The sequence below is a fragment of the Lynx canadensis genome, chromosome E2, assembly GCF_007474595.2.
Source record: "Lynx canadensis isolate LIC74 chromosome E2, mLynCan4.pri.v2, whole genome shotgun sequence".
Taxonomy (NCBI): domain Eukaryota; kingdom Metazoa; phylum Chordata; class Mammalia; order Carnivora; family Felidae; genus Lynx; species Lynx canadensis.
The window spans coordinates 968365-992415 of record NC_044317.1 but is presented as its reverse complement, the minus strand read 5'-3'; the positions used below and the strand labels follow the sequence as shown (position 1 = coordinate 992415).

At 58.4% G+C, this 24051-nt stretch overlaps 1 protein-coding gene across 7 annotated transcripts in view; it reads left to right on the top strand.

Annotated features, from left to right (window-relative positions):
* Nucleotides 1–24051, top strand: part of ACSF3 (acyl-CoA synthetase family member 3) — a 50931-nt gene that overhangs the window by 13277 nt on the left and 13603 nt on the right. For all 7 annotated transcript variants that reach the window (XM_030297911.1, XM_030297907.1, XM_030297912.1 and 4 more), the window contains exons 4-7: nucleotides 1237–1391; nucleotides 2868–3013; nucleotides 7186–7298; nucleotides 17540–17666. In XM_030297911.1, the coding sequence (XP_030153771.1) occupies nucleotides 1237–1391; nucleotides 2868–3013; nucleotides 7186–7298; nucleotides 17540–17666 (541 nt within the window). The remainder of the gene's footprint in view (nucleotides 1–1236; nucleotides 1392–2867; nucleotides 3014–7185; nucleotides 7299–17539; nucleotides 17667–24051) is intronic.

Sequence of the window (24051 nt, the reverse complement as noted above, 5' to 3'; positions counted from 1 at the left end):
TGCGGCCAGGGGCCTGGGGCCCCGGGGGACGTGGCGACGCTGCGGCCGGGCGGCAGAGGACCGCCGGCTCGTCAGTGCCGCGGCTGCCGGGCCGCCGTTTCCTCGGTTGCCCGCGCGTCGCCCGCACTGCTCTGTCTCCCGTCCTGTCCCGTCACTTTCAGCGTAGACCTTTGCCACCGGCCTGTGCCCGACTGCTTCTGTCCTTCTGTGCCTTCCTATCCGTGTCTGAGTCTGTCCGGGGAACTCGTGACTTTGGACAGTATGTCTCCTGGTTTTGTGATGGTTCTTTTTTGTATTTCCACATTCCCGATGAGATCCTTGATTTTCTCTTGTTTTGTTCACCTTTTCTTCAAAATTCTGTAGCCGTTTGTCGTAATCGCTTCCGGTTCCCGGTCTGATAATTCCAACATCTGGATCTTTGAGGCTCTGCTCAAAGACATTTTTTTTCCTAATCATGGGTCACATCTTCCTGTTTCCTTACATGCTTTGTCACGTGGGGGTGCCCATCATCGTCTGTAAAGGAACGGTATCGTTTCCCTGAGAGCCCAGTCAAGGGGCAGCGTGTGAGGTGCCAGGCCCTCGAATGCCACGGGCCGAGGTCCACATGTGTCCGGGGCACCGGGGGCCCAGTGCCGTGAGCTCTGCGCCACCCCCACCCCCCACGACCGGGGCTTACGAGGCAGCGCCGTGGGGAGGGGAGCCGCGGAGGGAGTGTGCTGCCCCAGCTGCCTCCAGGACTGGGCGACACGTGAAGCGCTTTTGAACGAAAGCAAGAAGCGTCTGTTGCCGAGTGACACAAAATGCACGTGCCTTTCCGATGAGCCGGGACGGTGGCGCATTCACCACCTCTGTTGGCGCCGGGCGCTGTGCTGACCCGGGGCTCACCGGTGCCCCTCGGGAGGGCGTGAGGTGCCCCGCCGCTGCTGGCACCGGGCCGACGCCGGAGCCGCGCCCCCTCTCGCGACTTGCTGTCCCCCACAGGTCACCCTGCAGCAGACACCAGTGTCGCTGGCACAGCGGGTCCACGGAGTGGCCAGAGGCTGTGTCACCCCGTGAGAGTGACGGGAGCCGCTTACGGGCCCCTCAGAGCCGAAGGAAAGGAGCGGTCTCCACAAAGAAAACTGTTCTGGAAGCAGATGGCACGCGTCTGAGTGTGTGTGTGTGTGTGTGTGTGTGTGTGTGTGTGTGTGTGTGGTTTCTCACGTTTTTGCCGTATCCCTCCTTTTTCCTTTTTAGGTTTGGGAAAAGCTCTTAAGTTCTGAAGCTCCACGAATTAACGTATTTATGGCGGTGCCTACAATATATGCCAAGTTGATGGATTATTACGACACACATTTCACTCAGCCTCACGTCCAGGATTTTGTACGTGCGGTCTGTGAGGAGAAAATTAGGTAAGTGAAAACAGTCCCCTCTCCTACCCAGAAAGTCTGAAAGATCACACATATAACTTACTTCCAGTAAAGCAGTTCTAGGTTTTAGGAGGCAGCACTTTCCCTTTCCTGTAAAGTCTACATCTAGCCGTTAGTACTTTCCGCACGTCCGTCCGTATTGTATCTCGCCGCGTGTCTGTCCAGGTGCAGCTGTCTCTCTGCCGGCCTGTCTGTCTGGTGGTCCAGTCTGAAGGAAGAGGGCTGCCCCATCCACTCTGACCCCTCGTCAGCATGGCTCCTCGCAGCCCCCCATCGTCTCTCTCCGCCGTGGTCTCTAGCTCTGGCCCCTGAGCGCCCCCCCCTCCGGAGCACCCCCACCCCTACCCTCCCACATCCCTGGACAAACACGCTTCCTGACAGAGACACGCAGGATCTTGTGGGCACTTCGGCGGCGTGAGGCTTCTTCCGCTCCGTCTCGTGCACCTGCAGACACCGCACGCTTCTCCCTGCTTGTCGCTGCAGTGGGAGTCCTGAGAGTCCGTGACTTCTCACAGGACTGGCAGGCACACGTCACCCGAGTGTGGCTCCATGAGGCCCGCACAGCCAGTCAGCGGAACACCGAGTGAGCCGCTGCGCCAGCCTGACCTTGAAATCTGTGCGTGTGTCCCTGTGGCTTCCACCCCGCTCCACGCCCCTGGTTCCCGCTTCTTAGGAGGAGCACAGGAGGGTCGTCCACTGTGCTTCCTGGAGAGAATTCCGGATTATCCGAGCCAATATCCGACATGGCCGTGATTCTGCCCCCTCCCCCATTGCTTTGCTCCTCATCCGGTGTTGCCTGCCTCCCGCCTCCCATCCCCCTCACGAGGCATCTGGCCCCCAGGACAAGAGCGGCGTCAGTCGTACATGTTCCCCAGACCTAAAGAGCCAAGGGCAAGCGTGGGATCAGAGAGAGGAAACCAGGGTGATTTCTGAGATGCAGAGGCCCCAAGGCCTCCCCGGCTTGGCCTCGTGGTGGGGCGGGTCCTCGTGAGCTCACCTCGTGAACTAGAAACAGAACCAGCTGTGTGGCGGGGACAGGAGCGCCCCGGGGGGGCTGCCTGAGCGACTGTCCCCTCCGCGAGCCAGCCGGCTACAGCAGCGCCCATCTGTGGGCCGTGTGTTTCCGGCGGCCTCTCGCCCTCTGACCTGGAAGCAGTTTCTCCCAAACCAAAGCCTTACTACCTCTGCTGAGGTTTGGGCTGGTTCATAAATAGCGTATTGCTCGCAGAGAATGCCTTCAAAGACCCTGAAGTTATTTTTTTACTTCAATTACCCATTCCTTTGAAGGACTCGTTTGCACCCTAAGATACACCCAACAAATTCGTTTCAAAAAACAGACTTAGAATTTAGCCCGCAACTACCGCTCACGTCCTGAACCGTAGGGCAGTGGCGGCGAGTGAAGAGCTGTGTGTGTCCACTCGTGGTCCCTAAGACTGCCTGTCCCCTTCGTGCCGGCAGGTTGATGGTTTCGGGGTCCGCCGCCCTGCCCCTGCCTGTGCTGGAGAAGTGGCAAAGGGTGACCGGCCACACTTTGCTGGAACGCTATGGGATGACGGAGATCGGCATGGCCCTGTCCAACCCCCTGACCACGGCTCGCACGCCAGGTACCCACCAGCCGCGTCCTCTCCCTCCCTGTGCCCCGAGCCCTCGGGAGGCGGGGGGGGGGGCCGGTCTGGGGAGCGCGCTGCCCTGCTGGGCCGGAGAACTCTCTTGGGGTGTTGGCCAGGTGGCTGGGGCCTGTCCCCCTGCCACTTCTGCGCAGACCAGGCTTGCTGCTGGCCAGAGCGTCCCATCCAGGAACCACGCAGGGTATAGGGGCAGGGGTGAGGGAGCCCTCTGTCTGGATGACCTTTCCTAAGTCCAGCCTTTTCTCCGGCGCCCCACTCCGACTTCAGCTCAGACTTTCACATCCCGGGTCCTTAGCAAGGAGTCCACAGCGGAGCCCAAGCCCGGGAAGTGAACGTGCCCCCCGTTTCTGTTCTCAGCTCCCTCCCCGTCCTCACAAGGCACCCCCTCCATGGTGTCCACAACACGAGAGGGATCGCATTTAGAAATAAGACCAAACGCTTCTGTGTCTGTGATTATATCCACACATGCATGTATCTCGCACGTACGATAAAACTCACCGTGTCCACGTTCAGTCTGTGAGTCTTGGAAACACACCTAACCGTGTAGACCCCATCACACTCGAGACACAGAAACGTCCGATGCCACAGACCCTCCCCTTGTGCGTGCTCGGCACCCCACCCCCCACCCCAGGCCAGGCAGGCATGCACCTTGTCTCTGTGCTTTTTCTGGAATGTCCTACAGGACGTGGCCTTTTGGGTCCCTTCGCGGGGTGTGGCGTCCACACGGACACATGTCCTTTCCCGCGCCGAGCGGAATTCCGCGGTGCGGACCGGGCTGCTGTTTGCTACCGCTTCGCCAGCCGAAGGACGCTGGGCTGTGTCTGGTTTGGGCCAGTTACCAGTAGGGCTGTCATAAATGTCCGTGTGCAGGTGCCATGCGAACATATGCCTCGTGGGAGAGTCCCCGGGGGGGGTCGTGGGGTCCGAAGGCAGATGAGCACTTGACTGCCTGAGAAGACGCCACACCACGTCCAGAGCGGCTCCTGGCGCTGGGGCGCGCTTACCCATTGACAGACCAGGACCCTGAGGCTTGGGGGGCGGCAGGGTTGCACACCCGCTGTGCCACGGAGCAGGTGTTCGTGCCGTTGCAGTAGGACACCCGCTTTGCCGGGAGTGCAGCAGCACGGCCCGGTTTGGAGGCAGAGAGAGGGGCACAGAGATGCACAGAGAGCCTTCTGGGCCTTGATTATAAGAGCAGACACAAGGCCAAGAGCCAAGACCAGGACAGGATGGAGTGCACGAGGGAGGCCCCGCGTGGGGCTCACCGCAGATGGGGTGGGGGGGTGGGGGGGCAGGATCCTCAGGTGAGCAGGGAGAGCAGCCGCCTTGGACAGAGGTCACGCAAGCGTGCCCAGCTGACCTGGCCGTTTCCGGCCCCCTCTGTGGAAGGGGGATCCCAAAGTTTCTGAAACCCAAGATTTATTGGGCAGAAATTCTGGAATCTTCAGTCAGGCTGCAGCTCTCCTCCAGGCCTCAGGGGCCTTGTCGCTCGTCTTACCTTTGAATCAAATACCTGTGACCTTTTTCTGTAATGCAGGCCTCCAGCAGGTGGGTTCGATCCTGTTTGCTTTGGAAAAAAGTAAAGTGGCGTCGTTTCTAGAGAAACCAGGTTGACAGGGCGTCCTGGGCACCTTCTGGTCTTGTCTGCGCGCCGTGATGCCTGGGCTGGGCTCGCATCACACTCGGGACCCCCGTACCTGCTGCCAGCTCGGGGTCGCCCCGGGCCGGCCCTCCCTCTCTGCTGCCTGTGTGGCCTCTGAGTGTGGCGCTCTCCGTGGGTCCGGGGACCGCCAGGATCCGTTTTTGCAGGTTCTCACACCCTGGCCTGGGCGCCCGGGGCGAGGCCAGCCTTGGAAGAGGGTTGTTTGCTGAGAGTCAGGCTCTGGGTCGGTCTTCCGGTTGTTCCTTCTCCGTGGCCCTCACGGTACCATGAAGGGAGATGAATAATTCACGGCCAGGCGCCGCTGGGCCTAATCACACTCTAATTGGCGGTGGAGATCAGAGGCGCCAGCGGCTTCTACAGCCGGCTCGGGGAAGCGCTGACGGCAGCTCCAGCCTTACCGGCCTGTCCCCCTTCTCTCGGGACGGCCGCGGTCTGGCCGCCCTCCCCAGACTCCGGACGGAGCCGCGGGCCAATTGCGGTCATCTGGGGAGAGCTGAGGACCGTTTTAAAGACTGCGTTTTATGACTGTGCCCGGGCGGGGGGGGGGGGGGGGGGGGGGGGGGACGCTAGGAGGGGGCGGAGCCGACCCCGCGGGGGCGGGCTGGTGGCTGCCTGTGGTCTGCCCGGCCAGCTGGGGTGGGACAGACGTGGTTCGGGCTCCATTGCTGACCCCTCCCCCTGCCCCGAACTGCGTCTTCTCTGTGTGGACCTCACCCTGCAGGACGTCAGGCCTCCGAAACCAGGGTCGTCCCTGCCTGGAGGTTTTAGCTGTATTGTCGTGTCTGCGATGCTGTAATGAATCAAGATTCCGTCGGCACGTCCGTTACAAATCTTAACGGCTGGCAGCATTCGCCATTCAGAGGGAGAAAAGAGCAGAGAGGGGCAGGGGGAGCCGAGGAGGACGGCTTTCTCCTTTTAAAAAATGTTCCAAGGAGAAACCAGTGGATTGAAAGCTGGGGAGGAGGACGGGGGGCGCTGGCGTTTCTCAGAGAGGAGGACGGACCCCCTTCTGGTAAGAAGCGTGTGCCCGGTCTGTGCTCCCGTACGGAGCCGGCGGGTGGTGGCGTGGAGGGCACGGGGCACAGAGACCGCTCCTCCCGGGCGCCTTTTCTACCTGCTGCCCGAGTCCTGCCCTCTGTGATACGGCGGTGCCAGAAAGCGCCGTGTTTGCCGAGTTCTGGGAGCCGCCAGCCCGTCAACCTCTCTAGGCCCGGAGGCCCAGGAAAGGACAGTCTACGCAGCAGAGTTAAACTTGTCACTGCCACAGTCTAGGGGAAAGGGGCCGTTTAATCCAGAAAAGGTGACCTCGAGGTCCCCTGGCAGGTGCGTCTAGACTGCGTGTGGAACACTGCATCTGGTCTCCACTGCGCCCAGGGGATGCCAAGCCCGGCGCCAGGAGGAGGGGGCTGGAGGGGCTGGGTTCAGAGGCTGCTTCTTGTGTCTGGTATCCGTGTCTCACACTGGGGAGGAGACTCCCTCGCTTCCCGTGTGGCGTCTCGAGAGTCCTGTTGCCCGCGCGGCCGCGGGCTCCATGCACGTGCACCGCTAGCAGGACTGGGGAGGACCCGTGTCTCAGGTCCTCGTAGAAGTGTCCGGAGCAGGCAGACCCGCCGAGGCAGCCGATGAACGGTTGTGGGGGTGGGGGAGAACGCGTGACTGCTGACGCCTCTGGTCTCCGCCCGGTGACTGCAAGTTCTGGAGCCACGTGGCGGTTACGGTTGCCCCACGTCACGCGTGTGCAGAATGCCACTGAGTTGTGTGCTTTGTGACGAGTGATTGTATCTTGTATAGATTTAACTTTGATTTTTAAAATCTTTGGAAGCAAAACAAGAACGCGAAGGGCCAGAAGGGACCTGGTCCGGATGCGCCCCGCCCATCAGGGACACCGCCCTGGCCTCGCCCCCCAGGACCTCAGATGCAGAGACGGGCGGGCTGCGAGGATAGTACAGCGGCATTCTGGCAAAACGAGGCCAGGATCCCAGAATCCTGTGCGGATGTAGAGTTTCACAGTTGGCCTCCCGGGTGTCTGTCCCGTGACAATCCCTCACTGATTCCAGTGGACGTGAGTCCTCACAGACGCTGAGCGTTTGGTCTCGGGACCTCCGCCACAACGGTCCTTCACCGTGGGGACTTGCGCATTGCCCTCAGCGCACAGCAGGCCGCTGCCCCCGTGCTCTGGAACACACCGAGCAAACCATGGATGCCTAATAAATGAACCAGAAAGCGGGTGACAGGCTTCCCTGCCTGCTTCGTCCCTCCTCGGCCTTCTGCACACAGGTGCTCCTGGTGACCCCGGGGACAGGCCACCGGCGCCTGTGCCCTTACAGCAGAGCTAGGTGCCGGAGGGGGAGGTGGTGGCAGCCCCAGCCTTCGGCCCGGGTGCCGAGGGCCTCCCTAAGGTGACTGGGTCCCCTCCGCTCTGGCGTCTACCGTCTTCTGTGCAGGACGTCCAGGCGTGCAGCCCTCTCCTTCTCTGTCTTTGCAGGTTCCGTGGGGACCCCGCTGCCAGGTGTGGAGGTACGCATTGTCTCAGAAAACCCCAAGAAGGAGGGCTATCCCTACGTGCTCCACGCAGAAGGAAATGAGAAGGAGACAAAGGTGGGCCACTGCCCTGTGCTCAGCTGGTGGCACACGGGTGTCCCACGGCCAGGACCGCCCAGCAGGCCAGAGGTTGAAGGTCTCTTCCTTGGGGCCCCGACACAGGTTCAAGCTGGTGTTTCCTGAGGGCCCCCACTGGTGTTTCCGGGCACCATGCCCTACGGACGGTGTGCAGAGCAGGGCCAAGGCCAGCTGGGCCCCGACCTCCACACTCTGCCCGCCTCCTCAGGCTCCATCCACTCTGGGTCGTGACAGCCTCTGGACGGCCCTTGTTGAAACAGGTTGTTGGAGGCTCCCTCTGGTTCAAAGCGCTGTGCTGACGGGGCCCTGTCTCCACTCAGTAAACCCAGGCTGGGTGTGGCTGGTTCCTTGCGAGGCCACCACGGGCAGCTCACGGGGCCCCGAGAACGAAGGCTGCCGCCAACCGCTGGAATCTGGTGGCTTTGCTGTTACCCTGGGTTGACCAGGGTGAGGAAGGGGATACTTCTTACTGTCTTATTTCAGTGAAGTTTCTAGTAGCTGCAAATCTGATCGTCGGTGAGTAGAAACCACAGAAAAGTTGAGGGTCGGTGGGACTGGAACCTTGATGTAAAAGGAAATCACCTTCTCTATAGCCGGTGCCCATACTAGACGTCCGTGTGACTGATCTCCACTGGACCCACGTGTCAGCTTCTGTCCCTGGAGAGGTGGCTCCCAGCTCCGTACCTGTGCCAGGCCTTGCCCTGTGACCTTGCCCCATGGCCTCAGTTTCCGTGTCTGGAGTGAGAGGTCGAGGAGACGGTCAAGCAAGCGGGTGGAGCTGGTGGTTTAGGTGTAGTGCTACGAACGTGTTCACAGTGAAGAAGTAGGTGTTCCGTTTACCCAAGAAGACCCCGCCCCTGGGCCCCCGTGGGGAGGGTCAGCCCTCGGCAGGTCGCCCGGCTCCCAGTCGCGGTGTTCCCGGGGCCTGTGCAGCCTGACGGTCCTTGCTGCTTCTCTGGCCAGAACCCAGCACCGGGAATGAGGCGTGAGTGGCCGGGGGGCAGGGGGCGCCAGGGTCTCTGTACCGCACAGGGGAGCCCTGGGGAAGACAGGAGCAGGGAACAGCTGGGCCGAGCCGTGCTTCCCAGATGGCGGGAAGATTCCGTGTTTGCTCTCACGGGCCCGGAGCAAGGCGGGGAGGGGCGCACGCCTGTGACGCCCGGTGGCTGCGGCAGCCGGGTGGTGCCCGTGTCTGAGAAGGTCCCTGACGGCTCCAGAGGGCGGCTCACGTGCCCGGGCCTGTGAGTGCCAGCCTCGTCGCATCTGCCGGGACACCGTCTGGGCTCTCGCTGCCGGTCCTCAGCGTGCGTCCTCGTCTCCCCGTCGCGGGCCGCCCTGGCTGTGGCTGCTTGCTGACGTGGCCGGAAGCCCGGGGACACCCAAGTGTCCGCCGTCCGCAGCTCTGAGCTGGCGCTTCCCAAGCCTGCAGCTTTGTCTGGCGGGACCTCGGGCTGCCCTGCCCGGACGCTTCTCTGGATGCACAGGAAGTGGCTCCGTCTTCTCGGTGTCTGTCTCGCCTGGCTGCCGGGCCGCGGTCAAGGCCGCACCTGCCTGGAGGACCCGGCAGCTTTGTTTGCTATGGTGCATCTTCCACGTGCCACGGCCGCCCAGCCGGCGTCGCCTTTAAACCTACAAGCACGTCGCGCGTGGCATCTGTTTTCCAAGTGCTCACTTTCAAGAGAGCCGAGCACCGGCCAGCACCAGTGAGGTCCGGCAGCAGACAAGTGGCTTCCCGGCTGTATGTGACACGCTGGCCTGCGCACGAAACATCGTCTCTCGCCGAGAACGCAGACGCACCGCGTGTGGTGTTCCGGCTGGCGCAGGGCGGTGGCAGCGAGCTCTGCTTCCCTCGTTTCCCCTTAAAAATTAATTATCTTGTTGTTCGTCCATATGCGGGCTGTCGCTCCGGACAGCAGCCTGCTCGGCCGCCTGTCCTCCTGACGGCCACCAGCCTCTCCTGGGCTCCCCTCCCGCTCCTTCCCCCGCCCCCGCCTGTCCCTGCCATCTGTCGCTGCTGTGTGCCACCGACGGCTGAATGCGACCTGCGGCAGGGCGAGGACTGGGGGCGGAGAGCCGGAGGGCCTGCTCGTGCTCTGGCCTTCAGTGGGGGGTGGGGTGACCAGGCTGTCCCCGCAGAGGCGCTCCCCTCCGACAGACAGACCGTCATCTGCCACGTGTCCCCTGCCTCGTGGATGCAGTGGGCTTACCGACTCTGTGTCGAGGGCCAGGAAGGAGGTGGCCATACCCCGAACCGGGAATCTTCACAGGAAGGCCAGCGGCGCCTGATGGGCAGGATGGGTGGGCCGGATGAGTGTCTGCCAGCCCTTAGCTGCCCCGTGCCTCTCTCCCCCCGCCTGCGCCAGCGCTGGCCCCACGTGCCCTTGAAGGGCGCGCTCAAGCCACGGAAGGCGAGCAGCCACTCCTTCCTGCCTTGAGCCCGTCCCTGCGTGCCTACCCAGATCCTTCCAGCCCCGAGCAGTGGGCGGCACCGAGTGACACAGCCGTCCATCGGGACACAGTGGGAGCCCACAGCCAAGGAGGGACCTGGGGACCTCCTGGGGACCTTCAGCGACAGGGGCCCTACCACGGGTCCTACCCGCCCTCACCGGCCTCCTTGGCCCGTAGCCTACCTGCCTGCATTCCTGCCTCTTACTCCAGCAGGCTTTTCTCCACAGACGGTTAGAGCAGATCCCTCACTGTGAACTTGGGCAGGTGTCCGGGCTTGTACCTGGGGAAGACGTTCAGGCTGCTTTCAGACGGGGAAGGCTTCGTCCCAGTGCTGGCGGTTCTCTAGCATGGCCGCTTGTGGTAAACGGAGTGGTACCTCTGCGTGGGTGCCCGTGCCCTCGGTCACGTGACAGTCCTACGTGTGAGTCCTCTGAAGACGAAGACGAGAGTCCCCATGAAAACAGCCCAGGCTGTTGGCTGCAGCGTGAAGCAGCATTGTGTGTGACTGCTGGGCGCCCAAGTCTGGGGGTGTGCCCCATCCAACCTGCACCCGTGTATCCTTGGGAACATCTGGGGCCCCCAGAGCACCAGGTGTGGGCCTTGCTGATCGCCTGCCTACCTCTGAACTCGTCCCAGCAGATGTGGGGTGTTAACTCTGACTAGGTCTAAGGAATCACAGCAGAAACCCCTGCAGGGCTCTGGTCCCACTTGTGACCCAGTGATCCAGGTGAAGGAATGTAGCCTAAGGTAACATTTATTGTTATGCATTATTTTAGATCATTTATTTCCCTGTGATAATATTCTCATCAGTGTTCCCCTTCTCCTGGCTTATCTTCACTCTTTTTTTTTTTTTTTAAAGTTTTGATGTTTATTTGTTTTTGAGAGAGAGAGAGCGCAAGGTGGGGGCGGGGAGGGGCAGAGAGAGGGAGACACAGAGTCAGAAGTAGGTTCCAGGCTCTGAGCTGTCAGCTCAGAGCCCGACGTGGGTCTCGAACCCACAAGCTGTGAGATCATGACCTGAGCCAAAGTCAAATGCTTAACCGACAGAGCCACTCAGGCGCCCTGAGGACCTGACTCTTGATTTCGGCTCAGGTCACGGTCCCAGGGTCATGGCATGGAGCCCCATATCGGGCTCTGTGTTAAGCGTGGGGTCTGCTCGCGGACCGTGAGATCATGACCTGAGCTGAAGTCGGACGCTTAGCCAGCTGAGCCACCCAGGCGGCCCCCTATCTTCACCCTTGATAAGCCTTCATACCCTTGTCTCTAAAACTTATAAACGTCAGTGACCAAAATTAAGTTGACTCCTTTGTCCCAAAGTCTGTCTGATGAGTCAGTATCACATAAACCACTGTGTAATGGGTGCATCTGTATTTAGAGCTTCAGTTGGTGGTTCGTTTTCCCTCTTTCCCTGAAGCAATGAAAAAAAAATTTGTGTTTTTTTTGGCATAAAGAAAATGATGGCCTATTTTAGTTACTTGGTACTTGCTTTCCGTAGTCCAGAGACTCCCTGGCAAATCTGTAGGAAAATTAGGACTGGTAGATGTGTGTGTCTTTATGGTATTGAACCCATGAGGGGTGCTACATATCTGAGCTGGTCTATACAGAGGTTGTACGCTCTTCTCCATTGAACTGTGTATCTGTTTCTCTGCCAACACCAGTCTTGACTACTGTCGCTTTATGGTGGGTCTCAGAACTATAGCCTTATGCCACCAATTTTATTCTTGTTCAGAGCTGTTTTAGTTTTTGGTATTATTTTGCTTGCCATTCCAGTTTTACAACTAGGTTGTTTGTATGTATTAAAAAATCCTTTGGGGATCTTGATCAAGATTGCACTAAACCTGTAGATCAGTTTGGTGAACATTAACATCCTCTGGGGCGCCTGGGTGGCGCAGCCGGTGAAGCGCCCGACCTCAGCCAGGTCACGATCTCGCGGTCCGGGAGTCCGAGCCCCGCGTCGGGCTCTGGGCTGACGGCTCGGAGCCTGCTTCCGATTCTGTGTCTCCCCCTCTCTCTGCCCCTCCCCCGTTCGTGCTCCGTCTCTCTCTGTCCCAAAAGTAAATAAACGTTGAAAAACAAACAAACAAACAAACAAACAAACAAAAAAACATCCTCCCTATGACAAGTCTTCTGATCCATGAACATGGTATGCCTCTGCATTCATTTAGGTCTTCTTGGTGTGTGTGTGTTCTAGCTCACTGATCCTTTACATGTCCCATTACATTTATTTTTTTCCTATTTTTTTTAATGTTTATTTAATTTTGAGAGAGAGAGAATCAGAGCATGAGCAGGGGAGGGGCAGAGAGACGGGGAGACACAGAATCTGAAGCCGGCTCCAGGCTCCGAGCTGTCAACACAGAGCCGGACGCGGGACCCACGAACTGTGATATCATGACCTGAGCTGAAGTCAGATGCTTAACCGACTCAGCCACCAGGTGTCCGACATTGGTTGATTTTCTAATATCAAACCAGCCTTGAACTCCCAGGACCAACCCCCTTGCATATGGTATATCATTTATTTTATATGGTGCTGGATTGGATCTGTGAGCATTTTGCTGAGGGGTTTTGCATCTGTAGTTTCCCTTCATTGTGCTTTTTTTTGTCATGTTTGGGTGTCAGGGTAATACTAGTGTCATAAAGTGAGTTGGGAGTTATTCCCTCCTCTTCTGTTTTCTAGGAGAGACTCCATGTAATTGGTATTATATATTTATTTAGATAGAATTTACCAGTGAAACCATCTGGGCCCGGAGGCTTCTTTTTTGGAAGAGGTTCACCATTAATTCCGTTTCTTTAACAGTTATAGATAGGACTGTTCGGGTCATCTAATGCATCTTGGGTGAGTTTTGGCAGATTATGTTTTTTGAGAAATCGGTCCATTTAAGTTGTTGAATTCTATGCATAGCGTTTTTCGTGGCAACCCCTTACGAACCTTTGCATGTCTGCATAACCTGAAGTATACTTCTTGTCACTCTTGTGGATAATTTGTGCCTTCTCCTTCTTTGTTCTTTGTTATTCTTGCTACAAGTTCATCCGTTTTATTGGTCTTTTCTGAAAGAACTTGTTTTTGGATTCATTGAGTTTTCTCTGTTGCTTTTCTCTTTTCATTTTAGTTGGTTTCTCGTTCTTATCCTCATCGTTTCTTCTAGCCTGCGTTTTACACTTTTTACAGTTTCTTAAGGTGAAACGTTAGGTTGTCAGTTTGGGACCTTTTCTCCTTCCTGATTCATGAGTTTGCTCATGCAAATCTCCCAGCAAGCACTGCTGAAGCTTGACCTGTCCCCCCAATTTTTATGTGTTTTCATTTCGTTCAGTTCAAAATATTTTCTGATTTTCTAGTTTCTCTTAAGACTTCTATGACTCACGGATCATTTAGAAGTATGTTGTTTATTTTCCAAGTGTTTGCAGGCCGTTATCTTTCTGTTCCTCATTTTTAGTGTAATTCCCTTACAGTCAGAAAGCATACTGGATACGATTCTAGTTCTTTTAACTTTGTGAAGGTGTATCGTGTGCCCCAGAACGTGGCCTGGTGGTGACACGCATGCTGCTGCTTCCGGCCACGGCGCATGCGGGTCCAGCCCCCGTGGTCGGTGTGCTCAGCTCCTCACGTCTGTGCTGGGTGTCTGGCCGGTTCTGTCGCTAAGGAGGGGTGTGAACTCTCCTCCATAACAGTCTGTTTCTGCTTTCTGGTGTTTGCTGATGTATTTGGAAAGTCTGTCACCTGGTGAATGCACGTTGATAATCGATACGTCTTCTTGGTGACTTGGCCATTGTGTCATCTTGTGATACCGCTTGTATGTGACGTTCTCTCTTCCAAGTTCATTTTGTCTCATGTTAATACAACTGCTCAGTCTGTTGTGATTGGTGTTTATGTGGATGTATGGTCCCATCCCCTTGCTTCTAACCTGCCTTGTCACTGTCCTTGAAGTGAGTGTCGTAGAGGTGGTGTGTGGTTGGATCGTGTATGGCTTCTCCCGTCCCCCTGACAGTCTTCTAATTGGTGTGCTGAGAGCATTGATGTTGAATTTGATTATGGAAACGAGTGAACTCCAGCCACCACCACCCACCACCATTTGCCGTTTGCTCGCTGTCTGTTGGCCCGGTTTCTCCTTGCTCAGCTTCCCTTTCACTGCACTCTTTGGACCCATGTTTTAGCAGCCCGTTGTAATTTACCTGTTGAGTTTTTGACTATCTGCCTTTGTACAGCTTTTTAGTAGTTATTCTAGGGCCTATAATATATATACTTCCCTTTTTGGAATCTACTTAGACTCCACACTTAACACTCCCAGAAGAATGTAGAATTCCTACCACGGTCAAAGAGAAAAACGCTCAGTGACGCTTGTTACAAATGGCATGGCAGACTTCATCCAGGACACTGGGATAAGTGTAGGGCCCCCTGCGGTGGGGCTTTTCAGTGCGGAGGAGAGGTTAGGCTCAGCTCTGAGTGCAGTGTGGTCTGTGGACATGTTCTTGCGAGCAGCAGGCGGGATTGATGGGATCTTTGCTGAGGGCAGTCCGGGTGATCACGTGTCGCCTGAGGGTGATACCAGATGTGAGGCTGACCAGGTACCAGAGCGGGGGACTCTTGCTAAACTCAAACAGCAGGGTTTTGTTAAAACTGGATCTTACAGGGGCACCTGGGTGGCTCAGTCGGTTGAGCATCCAACTTCGGCTCACGTCATGATCTCGAGGTCCGTGAGTTCAAGCCCCACATCATGCTCTGTGCTGACAGCTCAGAGCCTGGAACCCGCTTCATATTCTGTGTCCCTCCCCTGCTCACGCTCTCTCTCTCTCTCAAAAATAAACCAAGATTTTTTTAAAAATTAAAAAAAAACAACTAGATTTTACAGGTAGGGCACAGGTGGGCCTGTGATAAATTTTGGGAGCCTGACTAAAGTCTGGTCAAGTAAAGAATCTTTTTTTTTTTAATTTTTTTTTTCAACGTTTATTTATTTTTGGGACAGAGAGAGACAGAGCATGAACGGGGGAGGGGCAGAGAGAGAGGGAGACACAGAATTGGAAACAGGCTCCAGGCTCCGAGCCATCAGCCCAGAGCCCGACGCGGGGCTCGAACTCACGGACCGCGAGATCGTGACCTGGCTGAAGTCGGACGCTTAACCGACTGCGCCACCCAGGCGCCCCAAGAATCTTTGTCACCACATACGGGTCCCTTTGCCTTCTCTGTTTTCAGCAAACACCATTGTCGTGTGTAACATCTACAGAGGTAATGAACTCCATTAGGCCAGATTATGATGTTTGCTTTCAGCACTCAAAACGGAAAAACCTCCTGAGGAACAGAATAGTCAGTTTTATTCACCCAGGTATTTACCAATTCTGATGCTTTCATTTCATTTCTGAGCTTCCTGTTTTCTTCTGGCATCATTTCCCTCCTGTCTGAGGAACGATCTCTGGCAATTCTTTTAATTCGGATCTGCTGGCCACAGGCTGTCTCGTTTTTTATCTAAGAGTGTCTTTGTCTCTTCTTCCATCCGTAACGTTACTCTCACTGGGCCTGGGGTTCCGGGCCGATGCTTGGAAGGTGCTGTCCCACTTCTCGGCCTCCGCGGCCTCTGGTGAGAAGGTGGTGGTCGTCTGAGGCGCGAATCCGCTCTGGCCGCTGCCAGGCTTTTCCTTTATCCTTGGTCTGCAGTGCTTGGATCGTGATGTGTCTGAGCTGGCGTTTCTTTGGGTTTGTCCTTTTGGGGGTCCGCTGGGCTGCTTGAATCTGCAGGTTTCACCAGACTTGAGACTTTTCAGGCAGATTTTACCCACGACCCCTCTGGCTCCTCGCTGCTCGTCTCCTGGGAATCCGGTAGCAGGAATGTGGGCCCTCACAGCAGGGAGTGGGGTCGGGCTGGTTTTTCCTGTTGCACAGATGGGCTGGGCCAGTTCTACTGACCGGTCTTCAAGTTCTCAGACTTTGCGTTGTGACCTCCGTGCTGTTACTGAGCCCATCCAGTGAATTTTTTTTACTGCTGTTGCTGTGCTCTCCAATTCTAAAATTTCCTTTTGGTTTTGCTTTATAACGTTTCTCTCCCGGGGCTTTCGGTTTTTCCACGTGCTTCTAGAGCGTTTGCCCTTCCGTTTGGAGCACGTTTATGATGTCTGTCTTAAAGTCTTCGTTAGGGGCGCATAACATCTGTGCCGCCCGGCCTTGTCCTGCACAGATGGCCTTTTTCCATAAGAGTTGACATTTTGCTGGCTCTTCACGTGCCGAGTAATCTTGCGCCCAGGACGCAAGAGTATTATGTTATGAGACTCTGGGCCTTGTTTATTTCCAGTGGAGAATGCTGACTTTTTTACTGTTTTACTGTTACCCAGTTAGCTTCAGTCATCCAGCGCCAGCCTTCTCTGGGGTTGTGTGCCTGCCTCTTTATTTCCGGGGCCTTTGCCTCGCTGCCCTGTGGCCAGTCTGACCTTGGCAGTGGAATCAGATAGAGGGCAGCGGTGGAAAAATGGGTGAAATTCAAATAAAGTCTCTGGTTCAGCTGAAAGACAAACGCTGCCTCCTGCAAGCCGGCTAGATGGCAGGTGCTCGGCTGGGCCCTGCCCATGGAGCCCTGTCCCCTTGGGGTGGGGTTGCTGTGTCTGCAGGAAGTGGGCTCAGGAGTCAGTAGACAGCTGCTGTGTCGTTCTTGGAATCCCACATTCTGTCCAGGCCTCGGACAAACGAGTCAGACAGTTTTACAGCCTCTTTTAAAGGGGTCTCTGATTTTTTTTTTTTAAAGAGGGATGGTTCTTCCCCAGAATAAGTTCATTCCAGGTGGGAGTTGTTAAGTCAGAGCACAGCACTGGCCTCGGTTCAGTCACCTTTGCTGGGTGCACTGACAGCTTCCCACGGGGCCTCTTGACGTGCTCGTCCTCTGCACGGTCTTCTGGCTTCACGGAGAGCCTCTCAGCTTCCTACAAAACCCAGTCTCCCTCCTGCCCTGCGCTGCGGTCACAACAGAGGGCGCCCCCTGCTTCCCAGGGCCGCGTGATCCGGGCGCGCCCTCTCCTGGACACCTGGGGCCTGCTCGCGAGCCAGCCTTTCTCGGTTGGCTCTCCGCTCAGCCTCCTTCTAACCGAGCGGAGGCCCCGCGGGAGCTGCCAGGACCCGGCTCCTGCTGCCGCCCCGGAGCGCGAGCCGGCCACGCACGCCTCCTCACACACACGTCCTGTGTGAGTGCTTTCCCCAGGAAGCACCCTGAAGACGGGAGTTTCAGCAGGTGCCGGGATCACAGCTTTTACAAGTGGACAGGCGGCTCAAATCCAGCCAGGCTCCGACTGAGACCTGGGTCAGTGACTCACGTCCTCCACTAGAGGACGGGGCTTTGTAGGACGAACGCGGTGCCTCACAGCTCCCCGCACAGCGCCGTCTGCCTGGGCTCTGGGACTGAGCGGTGCATTTCTCAGGGCACCCGGGGGCTCAGCTGCTTAAGCGCCTGATGCTTGTTCTCAGCTCGGGTCATGATCTCGGCCCAGGTCGTGATCTCACGGTTCATGGGATTGAGCCCCGTGTCAGGCTCTGTGCTGAAAGTGAAGAGTCTGCTTGGGATTCTCTCTCCCTCTCTGCCCTTCTCCCGCTTGTACACATGCATTCACCCGCTTTTTTCCTCTCCCGCTCTCTCAAGTAAACATTTAAAAACCACAAAACAAGAAAGATGCATTTTTCAATCATTTCTAACAAAATGTCTAATTTTGGAAGGGTGCGTGTCTCCAGGGGTCACGAGGGAGGCGGGGAGCCCCACACTGCGAGGTGTGTGCTCTGAGGTATGTGTTTCTCTCCCGTGCTGTAGGTGACCCCAGGGTTCACAGAGAAGGAAGGAGAGCTCTTGGTCAGGGGGCCGTCCCTGTTCCGTGAATACTGGGACAAACCAGAAGAAACCAGAAATGCCTTCACCTGTGACGGCTGGTTCAAGACAGGTAGGAGGGGGGCCGGAGGGAAGGGGACACCCCATCTTCAAGGCTGTGTCCCCACCCTGCCCCCAGAGCCCACTGACCTCTGAAATGAGGGCAGCAGTGAGGCCTGGTGGTCCTGCCACGTGCCGTGGGTCAGGAGCCCCCTGAGTGTCAGACACCCTCCTCACCCCTCCCTCCCACCTTCCCCAAGCCCCCCTGCTTTGTAAATCTTCTCATCCCCCCTCCCCCCACGCAGGATCCTAGGTCCTTCTGATACTATGTGCTTCCTTTTCCATCTGGGTCATTTTACGTTGTTCTCCACACCGTGCCTGGGTGGATTGTGGTGCTGCCTTGATGTGGGGGCCCCCACCCCCAGCGGGACCTAGAGCCTGCTCAGGCTCCGTGCCCCGGCCCCTCCGCTGTTCTCGCCCTTTCTGTCCTCCCCCCGCCTCCCCTCCTTGGTCCCAGCAGACCTTGTGAACGCTAGGTTTGCAACTACAGCAACTCACTTCTGTGTGTGCTCACTTAGAACGTGTGCATGGACTACTTCTGGGTGGTTTCTCCTTTCCTTCTTGTTTGTCTGTATTTGTAAAACTTCTGTGCTGAGAATGCATCATTTCCTAAGAATCTCAAGACACTGTTTTCCAAAAAGAAAGGCCTGTCTTCACATATCACCATACGCGGCCCCGTAAGCCGAAATCTGCCTCATTCCGTGCTCTCCTGTGGGGGGCAGAGCCGAGGAGAGACGGCAGGCAGCTGGAGCGGGGTGCCGTGGGGTCACCGTGCGCCTCTTAGGAGAACAGTGGCTGTGGCCCTGAGCCTCGTGTGTGTGCCTGTGGCTGGCATTCGCGCGGGCACCTCACCGGGCTCGTGTCGGCGTGGATCTGTGGACGGCAGGATCACGTGTCCACTCTGATCTGCTGCTGCCGTGGGCCTGGGGTCACCCAGCGGCAGAGCGGGGACCCACGTAGACCCTGACGGTCTCGGGGTGCCGTGTGGGCCCGTCAGATGGGGGTTTGGTTTGAAGGGACAGATGAAGGATCTTTCGGGGGGGGGGGGGCGCGTGGAGGTGTCCCCTTCCTGTCCCACTGGCCAGGCGGCACGTGGGTCCAGACTTGCTGGTCCTGCAGCTTCCGTGGTTCTGTCACTTGCCTGCAGAGGTGACATCCCAGCGGCCGCGGGTGGAGGCGTCCAGGCTCCCCTTTCCCTCTGTGCCGGGCAGAGAAAGCAGGTGTGCAGATGGTCGTGAAGGGTTTGTAGAGGGGACGTCTGTCAGCCTTCGGAGCAAGGCCGGGCCCTGAGAACCCTGGCAGGTCAGCAGAGGGCTCAGGGGTCAGGACCCAGGAACCCTGGTCACCTGTTTCGGAACCTCCTGTCTCCACGACAGGACGTGGTCAGCACGTTAGCTCGCACCCGCGCGGTGTCCCTCTGTGGACACCACGTTCACACAAGCCAGTCTCGTAGCAGCAAACCTCTCCGTGTCATTGTCTTTCAAATGCATTGTTTAAGAAACGCTTATTTTGAGCTAATTGTTGTCTGTAGCCCTAGATGGTCCCTGACTTGCTTTATGGCCGTCTTCTTTTATTTTTAAGTTCAGGTGAAAAGCCGCAGATGCTTTTTTCTCTAAAAACCCGGGAGCCCGAGCCCCGCGGACTTTGCCGGTGGCAGCTCCCTGGGCACCGGTGGCCGCGTGCACAGTGTGGGCAGTCAGCGTGAAAGCATCCAGTCACTGCCGCTGATGAATATTTGCGTTGAAAAGGGGTAGCCTGCATTAATTATTGTAAAGCGATGTCTTTAGGAGAAAATGATTTTGAAATTCAGTTTAATTTCATTGTAATGCGCTGCAAACAGGAAGGGAGTGTGTGTGTTTAATTGGCTCTCGGGGGTGAGGCCTGGAAGCCGTGTGCCTTTGTCACAGGCCATTAGTGATACAGGCTGCATAACGAGCGGGCGCAATCAGCTCACAGCTGCCGGCTCCTGCGGGGAGAGCATGATATTAAATAGAAATCAGGATAAATGAAACTTAACCCTTTCCCAGGCCGGCCCCTCCTGCCGTGGGGTTCTGGAGGGTTGCTGGGGAGCCGCTGCTGGGGGCTGCACGGGGAAGGGCCGAGTCCGCCGTGGAGGAGAGGAGAGAGGTCGCCGGCCATCCCTGCCCGGGTCCTGCCGCCTTCCCCAGGTGTGCGGGGAGCTCCCTACAAGCCCCCCCCCCCCCCGGGGTCGTGGCTGCCCCTCGGGGAGGAGATCCAGGGTCTCCTGAGAAACTCTCTGGCAGTCACAGTGACCCCTCCTGGCTCTCGTCCCGCCGGAGCACCACCACGTGGGCTCAGAAACCATCGCACGTGGGCACCAGCGCTGGCCCGGGCAGGGGGCAGGTGATACCCCAGGAGCCAGGTGCCCTCAGGCCTTTATGTTAACTTACTGTTGGAGCAGAGGACAGAGGACACAGCTGAGGGCACGGGACGGAGGTGAGGACACTGGGTGGAGCTGAGGACACGGAGTTGGGGACATCGAGCTGGGGACATAGAATGGACACGGGGACAGAGCTAGGCAGGCCTTACGCTTTCTGCTGCCTTTGATGCTTCCCCCTGAGCAGTTTTGTGTTAAAGACACTGATAACTGAACATACGGAAACAAAAACAGCCTGACTTTAAAAAATACTTCATCATACGCTGTTTAGCGTTAAGAAGGGACCTCACGAACCGTGCGTGCTAAGGACACATTGACGCGTTGGCTGAAGGTTGTTAGGGCGTGGGAAGCAAGTGCCCTGAGCAAATCCACCAGAATACCAGCGGGTTCTTGCCTTCTTCCGCAGCGAGCACGCGACGTTATTACTGGGGACCGACAATACGGCGACTCAGCAGCAGGGCGACAGAGGGGCCCTGGCGGGCATTGGGGTACACAGGGGTCCTCTCCAGAGCCGTGCCCCCCAGAGGATCGCTCCCTGAGCCCAGGCAGCCCTGGGGCCGGGGGAGCCAGCAAAGGCGACGGACAGATCACAGTAGAGAAGGGCGGTTGGCCGTAAAAATACATAAAATACGGTCTCACTTCCTGGTGACGAAAGAGGAAAGTACAGAGACCGAGATTTACTCCTTTGCCAAATTGGTAAAGCTTCTGAACGCTTGGCACTCGCTGCCGTGAGGCTGGTACTTCCCCTCCTGCGGGTGGGATCGTGTCAGGAGTGTTTCTGCGAATCTGTCAAAGGAAGTGAGGAGAGTGGGCAGAGACGGGTGTGCAGATGTCCGCTGGGGCATTATTGGTAAGGCGGGAGGGCAGGGATGGAGGCTGCCGGTCGTTAGGCGCGCCCGACGGTGGGTGTTGAGAGGCCTTTAGAAACCGTGTTTTGGAGACCGATGATAACATGAACTGGTGACGCGTGCCCTGCGCGTGCTGGGTTCCCGTGCGCTGAGCACACCGCCGGCCCCCGTCGCCCGTGTGAGGGGCTCCCTCTTTGCCTGGGTCTCTGGCCCCCGGCGCTCCCACAGCGAGCTGGTGCTCTCACGGACACGGCGGGTACACGCGTGCTTACGCTCCCCGCTTCCCTGGTGAAGAAGGACCCGGAAGGGCGCTCGGGCCCCGAGTCTGCCCTGCTCACCTCCCGCCTCGCGGCTGTCCTGAGTTCTGGTTTGCTTCTCCAACCAGGGATCCTCCGTTTTGGCCAATAAGTCCTAGTCAGGACCTACACCCAGTGACGCCGTGCTGGGCGTCGGCCACGCGTGTTCGTGGGTGTGGGTGCGCGGAAGGGAAGGCTGTCACCGACCGGGGAGGCGGGGTCACAGTGAAGGCTGTGCCGGGCGACGGGGCACAGACTGCTCCCGGGGACAGTCTGCTACTGGTCCGGCCCCCGTGCTGGCGGCTCCTTCCTGAGTGTGTCGTGTCTTTCATTTCTTGTCTGGCTTAAAAATCCTTTGTTTCCCAGGGCTCCCGGGGGTGCTGTCCTGTGTCATCTTGTGTCACTTGTCAGACTCTGCTTTCATAAAGCTAAGTCTCAGACCCCCCGGGACAGGCTTCTGTGGGCAGTGATGTGGAGGGCGCCCCCGTTGGATGTCGAGCTCCCGCCACCTGCAGGCCACCGCGCTGCTCCTTCGGCCCCACACCCTGGGCGGCGGATGACTGTGAGTTTGAGGTTTATGTCAAAGTCGTACACGCGGCTTGAGGACCCCTGTGGCCCCGGCAGTCTGGGAGCCCGCCCCGGAGGCCCCGCCCTCAGTGCGTGGGGCACTCGGACCCGAGGCTCATGGTGACCGTGGTCCTTCCGTCCTTGCCTCCCTGAGCAAGGCGTCTAGCGCCACCCCGCCTCCTGGGGGAGACCCCGGTGCCGGCCGCCCCCACCGGGCCCCTCCTGCACCCGCGGCCGCCTCCTTCCCTTCCGCTCCGGAGCCCAGGAGCCCCCTGACGACGGGCACGCGGGTGCACACTCGGGGGGCACGTGTGTCTGACGTGCTCATTCTGTCGGGCCGGTAGAGTTTGGGGTCGGAGCCTCCGCGTTTGCCGCAGCCGCGCCCTTCCTCACGCTGCACGGCCTTTCCCCTCTTTGAGGTCCTGGAGAATCGTCTCCGTCCCAGACACCTCAAGTCGGACAGTCCGAGCACCGAGGCCGCTCCGACTTTGACTCTGTCCTGATGCCGGTGCTCGGATCCCCACGGCCTGCGATTCTGGGAGTCGGTCGGCTGATTTTCTCCCCCTGGAGCCCGGCCGGCGCGCAGGGGCTGAGAGCAGGAAGGGCAGGCGGGAGGCCGAGCCCCGTGTTCACAGGCCTCCTTCCCCCATGCACCCGCCCCCCGGGCCTCCCCCGGCGCGTCCGCCGAGCCTCCGGTGCCGACCAGCTTCCCGGGGCGCCTGTCCACACCCCGCAGGTCAGCTGTTCCCGACCCCTGGGTCCCAGCTGGCAGCCTCCAGCGTTTCCTACCGTCCCTACTGAAGGCTTCGGGCCCTGGAAACGTGGTCACTCTTGGTTTTCTCGAGAGGGAGAGGGCCTAGCAGTGTGTGTCACACCGGCGGGCTTTAGGGGGCTCGTTCTCCCGGGAGTTGTGCCATTTCCTTCCGGCGTCTTCCTAGGCCTCTTCGTCACAGGAGTGAGTCCCCGGGCGGCGGGAGGGAGGCCGCCGCATGAGGGAGGAGCCGGGCCTCGGGGTCCCCCTCGTGCAGGCGGGTGACAGCGGCTCCTCTGTCTTTCAGGCGCCCAGCTGTCTGGGTAGCAGAGCCGAGGAGAGGGGCTGGCGCGTGTGCCCCCCGCTGCCCGGCCTAGGCCTCCGTGCCCGCAGACGGACGCAGGAGCGGTGGGGGGAGCAACCCCCATCTCCCCAGGGACTGGGAGCCAAAGCCTGAGTCCCCGTGGCTGCTGGAAGAGCCAGCTGGTCCCGCCCCTGGGTCCCTCACTTGCCTGCCCCGGATCCTGCACGGCCGAGGACGGTGTGCCCGCCAGCGGCCCAGGGTGCCAGGTCTGCCGCCCGTGCACGCCCACGCATCCGGAAAAGCAGCCTCCGGGTGTCGGGAGGTTTGCTTCCAATGACTGAGGCAGAGACAGGAAGTGGCCGTGGCTTTGAGAGCAGTGCACACGTCCTGCTCAAACCCGCAAACCCGCACTAAGGTTTACGGGTGGTGATACCGCATCTGTCAGAATAAAACCCCCGCAGAGTGGGCTCCGGAGCTGAGAGGTAGGATGGTCACTGGCAGGGGACGCGGATTCCAGAATGCGCGCCCTTTGATAAATACGTTGTTATAAAAAGTGAAAGTTACCAACTCGGTTGGGGTCTTGTGTGTGTGAGGCCCCTTCTGGGTGGCAGGCGTGGTCTCCCCGTGGGCCCAGCCTCTGTTGCTCTGCTGGGACTTACTTAGACCCGTGGCTTTTGTGCCCTAGACCCTTACGGTGGGGCAGGAAGGGCCCAGGGAGTCCCCGGGGACACGCAGGAGGGTCCCAGATGCCTTCCAGCGACTGTTCACAGGGAAGCAGGGAATCACAAGCCCCGAGGATGGGCCCTGTGCCAGAGGGAACTCACAAGGAGGCCCCTTCGGACCGGGGTGTCGGGCCGCTGTGAGAAGGCAGTGGCCTAGCGGGTGCAGAGGCAGGTCCCGGGGACCGAGTGGGCAGAGCTGGAAAATTCCATCCTAGAAGTGTCCCTTCGTCTTTGTGAAAGGCATCAAGGGACTTGGGATTTCTTCTGTGGGTCCCAGGAGGCCACCCCCTGCGGCTGGCAAGGCATCCCGAGGCGGCCAGCGGGCGCAAGGGTTCCCCTGAAGCAGCAGCAGTCGTGGGTGGGTGGCCGGAGGGAGTGAAAGTCAGCACTCAGTCCTGACCGTGCCCCAGGACCCGGTGTTCGTGTGCACACTCTGGATGCAGAACTGGACCCCCCCGAGGCCCCCCCGAGGCAGGCACGGGACTGGGCTGACTGCCCGTCAGCCGGCTCTG